Source organism: Panicum virgatum, chromosome 6N, assembly GCF_016808335.1.
Source record: "Panicum virgatum strain AP13 chromosome 6N, P.virgatum_v5, whole genome shotgun sequence".
In the NCBI taxonomy this organism is placed as follows: Eukaryota; Viridiplantae; Streptophyta; class Magnoliopsida; order Poales; family Poaceae; genus Panicum; species Panicum virgatum.
Window position 1 is genome coordinate 3,673,870 of NC_053150.1, and position 12,811 is coordinate 3,686,680.

Here is a 12,811-nt window from a genome sequence, read left to right on the forward strand (position 1 = left end):
TTATACTAGCTAATTTTTAGTTGGGTGGTAGATAAGCGTAGACACTAGCTACTAATAATAACCATCATAATCTGAGGGGCAAAGATACAAACTTCTTCCAACACAGGCCATATTTAGCTCCAAAAATTTTCAAAATTTCCTGTCATATCGAATTTTTGGACACATGCATGGAGCATTAAATGTAGTTTAAAAAATAATCAATTGCACATTTTAGGTGTAAATGATGAGGTAAATCTTTTGAGTCTAATTAGTCTGTGATTGGACACTAATTATCAAATAAAAACAAAAAGTACTACAGTAGACAAATTCAAAAAAAATCGCAAACTAAACACGCCCACAGTTAATTAAGAAAATACTCAATCCATCCTAAAATGTAAGATATTTTGTTTTATGCTAAATTAAAGTAGCCTAAGTTTAATCAAATTTATAGAGAAGAATATTACCATCTAACACATTAAATAAGTAAATTATGAAAATATATTTTATAATAGATCTAATTATTCTCATTTAATATTCAAAATATTATTATTTTTTAAAACTTGGTTTAGAATAAATTAAAATATTTTACATTTCAGGGAAAGAGAGAGCAAGTATACTTCTTAAACTCCTAGAAATTATCTACAAAAATGGGCCTGATCTACATCTCAAACGTGACAGGCTGCAGGCTGCAGCAGCTGCAGGACACGGCTGTTCCGTCCGAGCACGACGACATTCCCCGCGGCGTCGGCGTCGACGGTCACCGAGTCCCCTTCCGCGATCTCCCCGTCGAGCATCTTGTCGGCGAGCGTGTCCTCGAGCAGCCTCACGACGGCCCTCCTCAGCGGCCTCGCCCCGTACCTCGGGTCGAAGCCTTCCTCCGCCACGAGGTCCACGAACCCCTCCGTCACCCGCAGCTCCACGCCCACCTCCCTGACCCGGGCAGCTACGTCCTCCACCATGACGGCCGCGATCTCCCTCACCTCCACCTTGGTGAGCGGCCGGAACACGATCGTCTCGTCCAGCCGGTTCAGGAACTCGGGCCGGAAGTGGCGCTTCATCTCCTCCTCCACCAGCTCCTTGCTCTTGGCGACGATGCCGCCGCCGTCCGCGGCGGCGACGATGCCGCCACCGATGTTGGACGTTATGATGATGAGCGTGTTGGTGAAGTCCACCGTCCTGCCCATGCTGTCCGTCAGCCGGCCGTCGTCCAGGATCTGCAGCATGATGTTCATCACGTCGGGGTGGGCCTTCTCGACCTCGTCGAAGAGGACCAGCGAGTACGGCCGCCGGCGGACGGCCTCCGTCAGCTGGCCGCCCTCCCCGTGCCCGACGTAGCCCGGGGGCGAGCCGATCAGCTTGGACATCGCGTGCCTCTCCATGAGCTCGCTCATGTCCAGCCGGACCATGGCCTCCTCCGACCCGTAGTAGTAGGCCGCCAGCGCCTTGGCGAGCTCCGACTTGCCGACGCCGGTTGGGCCGGCGAAGACGAAGCTCGCGATCGGCCGGCGCGGGTCGTTGAGCCCGACGCGGGCGCGCCGGATGGCCCGGCTTATCGCCGTGACAGCCTCGTCTTGGCCGATGACGCGCCGGTGCAGGGCCGTCTCCATCGTCAGGAGCTTGTTGGTTTCGTCGGTGGAGACATCGTGGACGGGCACGCCGGTCCAGAGGGACACGATGTGGCGAATGTCTTCTTTGGTGACCACCGGCACCACAGACATGCCGGGATTCATCTCATCGTTGGCCACCTCTTTGCTCTTGCCCATCAGAGATACGAGCTGGGACTGTAGCTCCAGTTCTCGGTCGCGAAGCTCCTTTGCCTGATTGCATATCGTTCAGATTTGTCAGCAACAGTCAGTAACATGTTACAACATGGAGAAGATGGCAGAAAGAAATGCCACGATCTGTTGTTTATCAAGCAGCGAAATGCATAGATGCATCGTTACCATTTTAAAGTTCTGGCTGCGGATGGCATCGTTCTTCTCCTCCATGATTTTCTTGATCTCTGTTTCAAGATCTTTAACTTCCTTGGATAGCTTCCGCTGTGGATCAGTTCAGATTGATATGTTGTAAAAATGTATGTGATAGTTCAGGATAACAAAACAATCATGGTACATTTGCGATTGTTTGTACCTGGGCATGTCGTAGGCGGACAAGGGAACCTGCTTCATCAATCAAGTCAATGGCCTTGTCCGGGAGAAAACGATCACTGCAAACAAAAGATGCTGCCAAATTATGAACGATCACTGGAAAACAAAAGCTGCTGTGAAATTATGAACAAGATGTAGAGTTACAGATATCTGTAAGTAGGATTTAGGGTTCAAATAATCCCTCCGACCTCCAACAGGTCCTTAACAAAGAATGTCATCTGAAATGGGTTGTTATCTCTATAGAGTGATTTCAAATATAACTTCATGAAAATCGAAGGTGCACTCAGCATGGTTGGAAAATACATTTTAAGGTTTATACTATACATATTTAACTAAATATATGTAGCATATTAGGATCAAATTTACAGCTTTCAACATCATCTGAATTCAATTTATTTTTATGGGAAAAGTCCGGTTTACACCCTCCAACTATCGCAAAAGTCCGATTTTCAACCTTCAACTATGAAACCGGACAACATAGGCCATCCAACTGTCAAAACCGGGCAAATCTGGCCCCTGAGGTGGTTTTGAAGGTGGTTTTCCATTTTGTGAGAATTAAACATATTCAATTTTACACTAAGAAATTTATAAGTAATTCATTTTAAGTCAAAAAATTATGAAATGGGTGTCAAAAGTTTTCTAAAAATATAACTTATCTATTGTCACATGACTTGTGAGCTATTCAGATCTAATTTTTTTTATGTTCATAATATTTAGCTACTTGTAGTTATGCCTATTATTTTTAATAACTAAGATTCAAATGGAGCAATAATAGATAGGTTACATTTTTAGGAAAATTTTGGTACTAGTTTCATATTTTTCTGATTTAAAGTGAATTAGTTTTGATTTTTAAAATATAATTAGATTTATTTTTTTAGAAAATGCAAAACCATCTTCAAAACCACCCCAAGGGCCAAATTTACCCGGTTTTGACAGTTGGATGGCCTATGTTGTCCGGTTTCGTAATTGAAGGTTGAAAATCAGACTTTTGCAATAGTTCAAGGGTGAAAATTGGACTTTTCCCTATTTTTATCAAACAACAGAATTCAGAATATAGTGTTTCCATCTTGAAATTTCTTTCATGAATTGAATGGAGCAACATTCACTGACACGATAGCTCCTTTCTAAGATTAACAGACCTGATGTACTTGTGTGAGAGCTCGGCAGCTGCACTTAGTGCTTCATCAGCGTATTGGACTTCATGGTGAGTTTCATAACGCTCTCGAAGCCCTTTTAGAATTTCTATTGCTTCATCAACTGTTGGCTCAGGAACTTTGACCTGCCGGAAACGCCTTTCTAGTGCCGGGTCTTTCTCAATATGTTTAATGTATTCATCAGTTGTAGTGGCTCCGATACACTAAACCATCAATGTCAGACTGAAAACCTTAGAACAAAAAAAAAAATCCCACATGTCAGGTCCAACGTGATATGCTCACCTGTAGTTCACCTCTAGCTAGTGCTGGCTTCAAAATGTTAGCAGCATCAATGGCGCCTTCTCCTGCTGCTCCTGCTCCTACTAGGGTGTGAACTTCATCGAGGAAGAGTATTATATTGCCACATTTCTTGATTTCTTCCAGAAGATTCTTTAATCTTTCTTCAAATTCTCCACGGTATTTTGTACCAGCAAGGAAACATCCCATGTCAACGGAGATGACCTACCATTAATTGAGTTTTTGGGAACGAGAATTAATTATTGACCACCCCATCTGATGTTGTTATGGACAGCTCAAATAAAGCAAAAGAAAATCATCAGAGAAGTTGGCTGTGTTTCATTAATTTTGGTAAATTTGCAGAGCTACGAACTACTGCATTAATCTGGATGTATGTTTCCTAAGAAACTCATCAGACGCTAATAGCTTAAAAACTCGTCGTGATTACAGGTTACAGCCTATATATTACAACAGCAAGACAGCAACTGATAAATCTACAAGCACAAACGTGAAAGGAAAACAGCAAGACAGCAACTGATAAATCTAACCAACGTAAATGGGTACTTCTTTTCCATATAGCTTACTTGTATGTAAAACGGTTTGCTGTACTGAATAACAATCAGACAGAATAAAGACAAAATTAATCACAATAGAGGCCCTTTATAACAAAGAAATAAACCTTTTTCCCTTGCATTGTTTCAGGAACATCCCCCCGGGCAATGAGCTGGGCAAGCCCTTCCACTGCTGCTGTTTTTCCTACTCCTGGCTCTCCAATCAGGCAGGGGTTGTTCTTCCCCTTCCTGCTTAAAATTTGTACAACTTGATCAATCTGCTCTTGTCTTCCGACAACAGGATCCAACTTTCCCTAAAGTAAATCGCATGATCAAATTTTCGATTAGTGTCCCAGAATATTATGGATTGTGTTGCAGTTTAATGAGTCCAGAACAGTACCTCCTCTGCTAATTTTGTTAAATTAATTCCATATTCATCAAGTGTCGGTGTTGACATCTTGCCTTTTGTCTCAGTAGAAGTCTCACTGCTTCGAGTTTTCAAAGAAGTCTGGCTGCTTCCTCTCCCAACTCTACCATCGATCAATTGGAAGGCCTGAGATGCAAGAAAAGTTTATGACTAGCAATCAACTAAGCATACAAATGTATTCAAGAGTGATACAGATCTACAGAGTCAAAGACTTTATTTGAATATAATTTACCTCATTGAGTATGAGGTCCAAGAGCAAAATGCAAATGCACTGTGAAATGTGACTCCACAAGATTTGGTTGCTTCCAATCTTGAGGACTAGGTCCTCTTGTGCAAGTGCAAAAATGTTCATAATCTCCCCGGTGAAGCTATTGAGTGTCGCCCTGGTGAGGAGAAGAGCATTCTTTTGTCCTCTCGATGATCTGTTGGGAAACTTAGATTTGGAACCAAGTAAGGGTGTAGTAGGACTATGCATTGCTCGTAGCCCAGCAAATGCTGGTGTCTTGGTTTGATGGTTTTGAGCCATCAATACTATTGAGGGAGGCCTCCTGGTGCTCTGACATTTCCAGTTTGTTGTGCTACCTCCGCCTGGTGATCTAAGAGAAGGTGGTCCACATATGGTTCGTGTCATGATTGCAAATGCAGCCCCATAGCCTGAATATGACAGATAATCAGATTAAGAGGTAAAACATCCTAGATGCTTCTTCTGATGAGAAAAATTAATTAAAATTTCTGGAACCTACTTCAGCTACATTAGAGCTCAGTTACAATATAGTTACATCAAAAGAAACAAGGATCCTTGGAATCCTCTGAAACTCACAGAGAGGCATGTAGCCGCGTACATAATACAAGAACTAACCACCATAAAAATCAGATGAATCATACAGAAAAACAATTACAGGTTTCACAACTAAGCATATGTTTTTCAACGCACCTGCAATCCTGGCAACCTGTTCCGCGCTTATGGTATGGCGGACGGCACCATGGGCAGGAGGTAGTTTCAGTGGAGCAGGGTGGCAGAGTAAGGCCATGACTCCAAATTAATGCGCTGCCTGTGCATGGAAGGTCGATGATTAGAGTGACAAAACGAAGCACCGTACATATTTTGCTAATATGAAAATTGGGTTTGTGTTACATAATAGACCTATCTTTATCATAGAAGTTACCACGACGAACATGCTTTTTGTTTGAGGCTTTGAGCTCGAATTTTAACCAAATTAATGTATTTACATACATTTCAAACAATCTCACGAGTATCCTATTCCTACGCGAATCATGTCTTTGCCAGTAAAATCCACTAGTTGAAAATAGGCCCTAAAGCATCATCCTAAGCTTATGGCACGCTACAACAAATCCAACATTGCAGCTTTTACCACGATCACTGGCTAGGTTTCTCCTCGTCCATGCTTCTATTTTTTTTTACCACGATTATTCAGGTACAACGAATTCGTCTGGGAGAGTTAATCATTGCCTAGGCTTCTGACGGTTCGGCTTACCGTGTGAGTCCCTGAACGATCAGTGACCACGAAGCAAAGCACTGAAGCGACAAAACCCCAAGCGAGCAAGCGCTCAGCCGCGAGGAGGCAAGGATGGGTATGCAGTTGGGTACCTGCTGTGAGGCGGCGGTGGCGGCGCGGAGCGGCGGAGGACTCGATCGTCGAGGAAGGCGAAGGAGCTTTCTCGCCGGTCCCTCCTCAGTCCTCGCAGCCCCACCCCGCAATGGCTGGCAACGAAGCGGGTGGCCAGTGCGATCGGGGTGGGGTTGCCGGAGGGTGAGCCGCGGAGGCCGAGAGGCGAAGGTGATGGGGGAGGCGGCGGCGGGGATCGGAAGGAAACCTCATCCCGCGCGAAGCAACGGGGGTACTAACGTAAATTTGGAAATCGCCGCGGAGTCGTGTTGGTTCAGCAGAATCTTACCGATCTATTCTACTGCAATTAGTTTTGATCTGAAATAAATCTCAATATTTTGTTGTACCTATAGTCACAGTCAACATTCCAAGAACAACGTTCCGGGGATGGAAACAGGGAACATTTTCGTTTCCATAGTGTAAAAACTCATACCAAATATCGTTCCATATTCACTGTGTTCAGCAGGTTGGAGCTGGAGGCTGGAGCTGGAATGGTGTGAGAGAAAAATACTGTTGGGCTGGCTGGAGTTGGAGCTGATGGCTGGAGTGGTGTGAGAAGAAAATACTGTTGAGCTGGAGCTGGAGCTGCATGCCGAACAGAGTGATTCTGCATTCCTCGATTCGTCGTTCTGGGAACTTCGATGATTATAGTTGTACCTATCATAAGTCTCTCATTATATCTATTATTCTCAATGTAAAATAAATCATATGTAACCGAACAAGATTTTACCCATTCCAAATCCTCCAGATGTTGCCGTGTGGGCTTTGTGCTCGTGGACGCGAAGAGCGTTGTGTTACATTGTTTCAACTTTCAAGTATTGCCTCTGCAGAATCTAACTCAATGGTCCTCATGCATTATTTTTGCACAAATTTTGTTCAACCCCGAATTTTGCAATGAATGTTGTATCTTGTTCATTTTGATGTGTTTTTTCGTATATTTTGGTTGGATTTTTCCAGTTCGTTTTGATGTGTTTTTTCTGGTGCAGTACAGGATCAGCACCTGAAGGCTGAAGTGTTCTCAAAACTTTATAGGCCAATGGACGTGATGGCAAATGCGGTCTCCAAAATCTCAGACGACTGAAAGGAGCGCCGCTTCAGGCGATTGAACTATAAGAAGGCATGTGGCTTTCAGAAAGCATCCATCACCTGTAGGAGAGTTTTTGATCAGGCATGGATTCAAAACTCTAGGAGGCAGAGACAACCAACACTGCTCGGTGCACACTTAACACACAAGAAGCATGTTCCTACGCATTTTCTATTTTCCAGCAAGGTTGCTACAAAACCCTACACAAGCCCAGTGCCAGCAGCAGGTCTCTTCAGCCCGCTCTACACACAACACATAGGAGAACAGTACATATATTAGTATATTACACAACATGCACACCAAACCTACGAACGTCACACAACCAAAAGCCAACTGTCTGTTATGCTTACTGAGAGGGTAAGCCTGAAATTAGTCCTTTTTCGGAAATGCTTCTCTTTCTTGCCAAAGCTTGTCGCACTGCATCCTAGCTACTGGGTGCTATTTCTGACATGAACAAGGTTCCTCAGTTCTTCAAATGCATCCATGGTCTCTGGGTCAAAACCCCCAGCAAACTGCAAAATGAGCGGGTAGTTTAGAACAAAAAAATCACTTGCAGATTTTAATTAGGGAGAACATGTAAATTTTGCAAAACGACAGCTAGAGGAAAGTGAATATATTAAATAACTGATGCAATTGGAAATTAAGAGGTGTGAAATGCATCTGTATGTGGTAAAAATGTACGCAAACAATGATTGCTGATCTGATCAGTAGGGTATGTGATACAGTGCATGAGATATTCCCTTTTGTGAATTACTGCTACAATGTGTTACCTGATGCATCCTGAAGGCAAATCTCACAGCCTGGAGCAGCATATACTCCAGAGCTGGATCCTTGTTCAGGGGTCCCATGTATTGAAGCTCCATAGCGACCCTTTTCATGTACATCTTCGCTAACTTCACAGAAGCAAACTTTATCTGCAGTCACCAAGGAAAAAACATAAGGGAATACTCCGGCAAGATGAACAGACAGACCAGCAGATATTTCACAAGCTGGTGTTGCCATATAGGCTTTCATGAATAATGACAGCAAGATGCAATTGCTGACAAGGGATCACAGACTCCTGAGAGGTCAATAGCATTCCTTAAGCGAAAATGCTCGAAACAATAGTTTCAGCATTCTCAAGGAAAGTAGAGATATTATTGTAGATTCCCTCATTTAGGATTACGAGGCTCTTCGAGTAAAAAGGAAAAACAAAAAGCATTTATAATGTCACAATTGAGCTTTTAGTAGCCATCATGCAAAACATGCTTAAAAGTAATAGACAACAAGCTTTGATTCATTCCACTGAAGTAGTGTAATTATGACAAGGCCACTTGCAGATTTATTAGCTGATGAAAGACTACACTTTAGAATTTAAACCTGCAGGGGATAGTCCATCAAAGAATATTTACCTTGCTAATAAGATTGTTATCAAGCATCCAGTCAGTAGGAATACTGAACTCCTTGCACTGCTTCATCATAGAATCTCTTGTTCGCAGAAGATTGTAGACACCTCTCTCAGTTCTGAATTAAGAACGCCAATCAAATTATCAGTACTCTGTGCATTGTTACTTGTAATAATTATTAAATGGATGCAAGTTCATTGTATATTTCAGAAAACTTGGTCATACTTCTCAGAAACTGCAACCATTTTCTTCAGCGCAATGTCGCAGGGAAGGCCTGGATCATCTTTATAGTTTGATACTTCCGTTTCCAATTTTTTCAGGTCCTGGTAGCCAAAAGCTGCCTCTCGTAGAGTGTCCGCCTTCCTCTCAGGCCAATCAAAATGCTTCAACACTGCTCTCTCATCTACCTTCATGTGAGGAAATTAAAAAAAAAGGAATAATTTAAGTGACTGCTGCAATAAAATGGTTACACAGAAATCAGTTGCATTGGAATATACATACTAGAAAGCCAAGCTCATCATCTAGCCACTTCACAAATGCAACCACATCTTCGATATCTTTGTAGGCTGCATTGGTCACCTCCTTAATCAATGATTTCACAAATTCGCCTTGAGTCTCAACATCAGCCTTGATCTGAAAATTAAATAAAAAGTCAAAGCACACGGTTAGTGCCAGAACCAACCAATTATTAATATTTGGATGATCACCGGATTGAGTGCACTACTTACAGCCTGCAAATGGGACGAGCGGTTCTCAATTTCACCAATCATGCTACTCCGCACATTAGCGGAGTTAGCAGCTTCACAGACTCCACCACTGGAAGTGTCCTTTTTTGAGTCCCTTCTCATAAGTGAATGGTAGAGCTCTGCAACCTGTGGTGCCCTCTTCATGACCCCAGTACCTTTTGAGGAAAACTTTGGAGGAGGCGGAGGCGGTGGTGGCCGTGGTGGATTTGCAGTCAATCCGTTTGATGGACCAGAATTTGACACAGAAACAGAAGGTCTTGGTGGAGGGTTAGGGATGCGTAACACACGCTTTTCAACATCCAGACACTGAGACCTACATACTTCTGACTTGCCAAGAACAAATCTTGAACTTTCAGATCGACCAAAATCATACTTGTCCACAAGAAGGTCACGCTTCTCCCTGATTGTTGGATCCTTATTACAGGAGAATGAATCGTCCGTTGCGTCTGGAAGGCTGACAAAGGTATCCGATTGCCTTCTCTTCACGATGTTGAAGTCTTGTGCACATCCCTTTGTCCCACCAAGTGAGTGCCTACGTGTAGGACTTCGTGCTTCTGCAGCTTCTACCCATGCCTTATCAAGAGGTGCTTCCTTTTTAGATGCTTGACAACTCTTATCATTCTGAGACCACTGTTTGATGCGTTCTGCAATGCTGAATTTTATATCAGAATTGTCCTCAGCATTTCTTGCATCACTTTCAACGCTGTCATACTCATTAAACACCATGCCACCATTATAATCTATATCAGTCATTGCTCTAGCTGCTTGATCCGAGTTACAGAGCTCATGGCGTAGACATGAATTGATCCACCGAAGATAAGCAAGTTCCTCAACCTCGGTTAGCCGACTCATTTGCAATCCCTCAACTTGCTTGCTCAGGTTTGCATTTGTGTGCCTCAGCAATGATGCCTCAGCTTGAACCTTGGCGACTGTATCACTCTGTTACAGAATTTAATACATAGGCAAAAAAAAAGGATTAGTTGAAATATTTCCTTACAAAGTACGATGAAAAATAATCAAACTCAAACAGTGGTACCTCTGCATTCTTCTCAAGGCCAGTCAATTTGGACTCAGCTGAAGAGAGCTTAATTGCAAGATTTCGTTTCTGAAACTGAAGCTCTTTGTTTAACCGACGTAGTTCAACAACTTCAAACTCCAAGTTTCCTGAAGAAGGTGTATTGTTGCCGTCTAGACTAGGTACCCGATTGCCATGCCCGTCTAATCTTACATTCTCTTCACGTTGTTCTACCATAGAAGATAGAGCTGATAGTTGTTCAGATAGGCTTGTTTTCTCAGCTTCTAGTGAAGTATTAAGCCGTGCAAGCCTGTCAATTTCACCTTTCCTAGAATCGAGCTCCTTCTCAAGTTCTGAAACTCTCGGGTTTTCTCTGCATTGCCGCAACTCTGCCTGTAATGCTAGTTCCCTTTCTTTTGACTCACGCAGTTGTTCCCTGAGATGATCCAACTCAAGAAAGAGATCATGAGATGCTGGGGACCTAATATTGTGGCAATCAAAGACATGGGGATGGACTTGAGCACCAGCTGGTGAGCAAGGGAAGTCTCCAATAAGAGATCTTTTGACCCTAGAGTGATATGGAATCTGCTGGTTGGTCTGATTGACATTTTCAACAGTTGCAAGAGGTGGTTTTTTGCTTGCAATGGCAGCTGTCTTTTTCGTTTTCTTGTCTGTTGTAAACCCTTTGACAATTTGGGAACCCCATGAGGATCCAAACTTGGGCTTGAGAGAACTTGGATTGCTTTTGGAGTCAACCCTTGATCTGCATGGCTTTGTTTGGTTGTCAAACATGATGTCTTCTTTCATCTTTTTCCTGGATTACCACGCTCAGAGCAGTAACCATGCAACTGTGACTGAACCTGATCAGTACAATGCTCCAGCAGCCAAACCTGCAAATAAAATGGGGGAAATCAGTACTACTATACCTGGCAGCTAATTTCGATTTTCGCCACAGAGAGAGAAGGATAAATAATAGATTCAAATAATTTCAGAAAAGAGCTACAGGAATTTTTAACTCTTTCAACGAAATCAAATAGTTCTTTCCATTTTCCCAGCTCTATAGTGTATGTAACTAACTCATCAATCTCAATTTATAATCAAAGGTGTTCTTAGTAACCAGCTATATGCATGACGCAATTTACGCCATAACGGACCATTTAGCCTCGAAAAGCCCTCCCTTCCTATAACACCCTTACACGTAGCATTAGAGTAACATTCATAGTGATTGAATCAACTCTGTCTATCCCTGAATACAGCGGTTATGAAGCAAAAAGAGAAATACGAAGGTCTGAGAAATCATGTTTAGTACTACTAGGTTGCTGTTCTCCACAAGGTTTATGTTATTATGTAATCATAATATCATATCAATAATATCATATCAACCCTGGATTCCTAACTCGTCCAAAGCATGCTTGTTGGGGATGATTAGAAAACAAACTGCAGGAATTGTATTCTACCAGACTTCACGGAAATGTACTTGGCTTACTGGAACATCGACAGATAGCAAATACCCATCCAAATCCAAAACCTCTTAAGAAACAGGCGTCCTATAGCCCCAACCAAAAAAAGAATAAAGAGAATGCCATCAAAGCGCAACATCTTAGAACGAGAAGAAACTGAGAGCATTTCAACACAGCTAGCACATCCCACTTGGTTGAGCGACTACCTCTCGTCCTGATGCCACAGACCACAGCTCAGGAGTGCCCTCTAAGGGACCTCGCCTCAGCTAAAACCATGAGCAAGAGAGAGACGAATCTGAGCTCAGGCACACTCCCCCGTTCAGAAACCCTGAGCCTTCCCCCCGCACTACCAGCTCCAAATCACCAGGATTCAGTACGACGAGAAGGGGAAACAAGCACGGCTCAAATCGATCCTGAAATCCCCCCACCTAGCCTGCACACCAACAACCCCACGCACGCAGCTGGGAGCCGGTTGCCTTGCCTCCAGCCTTCCAATCCCCCACCGAGAACCCCCCCGAATCAGCTAGGACAGAGCCCGCAGCCGCGACCGCGGTGGCCGCCGGCGATTTGAATACGGAGCAGCTAGCAACCTAGCCGCAGCTTGCTCGAGTCAATAAATAAACAGCGAAATCGAACAGCGAGGACGGGGTGGAGGACGGATACCGACAAGGGGAGATGGAGCTTCGGATGCTCGCCGGCCTCGCGCCGCCCGAAGCGAAGAATCGCCTCGCCTCCGCCCCCCACCCCACGCGCGGATTTTTCAATGGATTCCCTCCCCGAACTTTGAGACGCCACGCGGCCGCCTCGAGGTCTCCCTCTCTCTCTCTCTCTCTCTCTCTCCCGTGGCGAAGAGAGAGAAGGCGACGGGGAGGAGGAGGCGGAAGAGGGGGTTTGAATTTTGAAACGGAAAAGGTGGGTAGCCGTAGCCTAGCTGCAGGCCCTGCCAGCGGCAGCACGCT

The 12,811-nt window shown here is 43.9% G+C and overlaps 2 protein-coding genes across 3 annotated transcripts; both read right to left on the reverse strand.

Moving 5' to 3' along the window:
- Positions 1-644: 644 nt before the first annotated feature.
- On the reverse strand, positions 645-5,185 carry LOC120679783 (chaperone protein ClpC4, chloroplastic-like). The gene is made up of 8 exons (XM_039961435.1): positions 4,767-5,185; positions 4,508-4,660; positions 4,236-4,421; positions 3,563-3,781; positions 3,266-3,483; positions 2,110-2,185; positions 1,923-2,018; positions 645-1,796 (listed from the first exon to the last, which is right to left on the reverse strand). The coding sequence occupies exons 1-8, from the start codon at positions 5,163-5,165 to the stop codon at positions 645-647; spliced, it is 2,499 nt and encodes an 832-aa protein (XP_039817369.1). The 5' UTR covers positions 5,166-5,185.
- A 2,173-nt stretch (positions 5,186-7,358) lies between these two features.
- LOC120677609 (protein CHUP1, chloroplastic-like) lies at positions 7,359-12,696 on the reverse strand. Of its 2 annotated transcripts, none has more exons than XM_039958762.1 (8): positions 12,520-12,696; positions 10,414-11,282; positions 9,360-10,316; positions 9,133-9,264; positions 8,857-9,038; positions 8,638-8,749; positions 8,017-8,160; positions 7,359-7,758 (listed from the first exon to the last, which is right to left on the reverse strand). In XM_039958762.1, the coding sequence occupies exons 2-8, from the start codon at positions 11,197-11,199 to the stop codon at positions 7,675-7,677; spliced, it is 2,397 nt and encodes a 798-aa protein (XP_039814696.1). In that variant the 5' UTR covers positions 11,200-11,282; positions 12,520-12,696; the 3' UTR covers positions 7,359-7,674. The 2 variants fall into 2 exon arrangements, with proteins under 2 accessions (XP_039814696.1, XP_039814695.1); XM_039958761.1 differs by having other exon boundaries at positions 12,516-12,696.
- Positions 12,697-12,811: the final 115 nt, after the last annotated feature.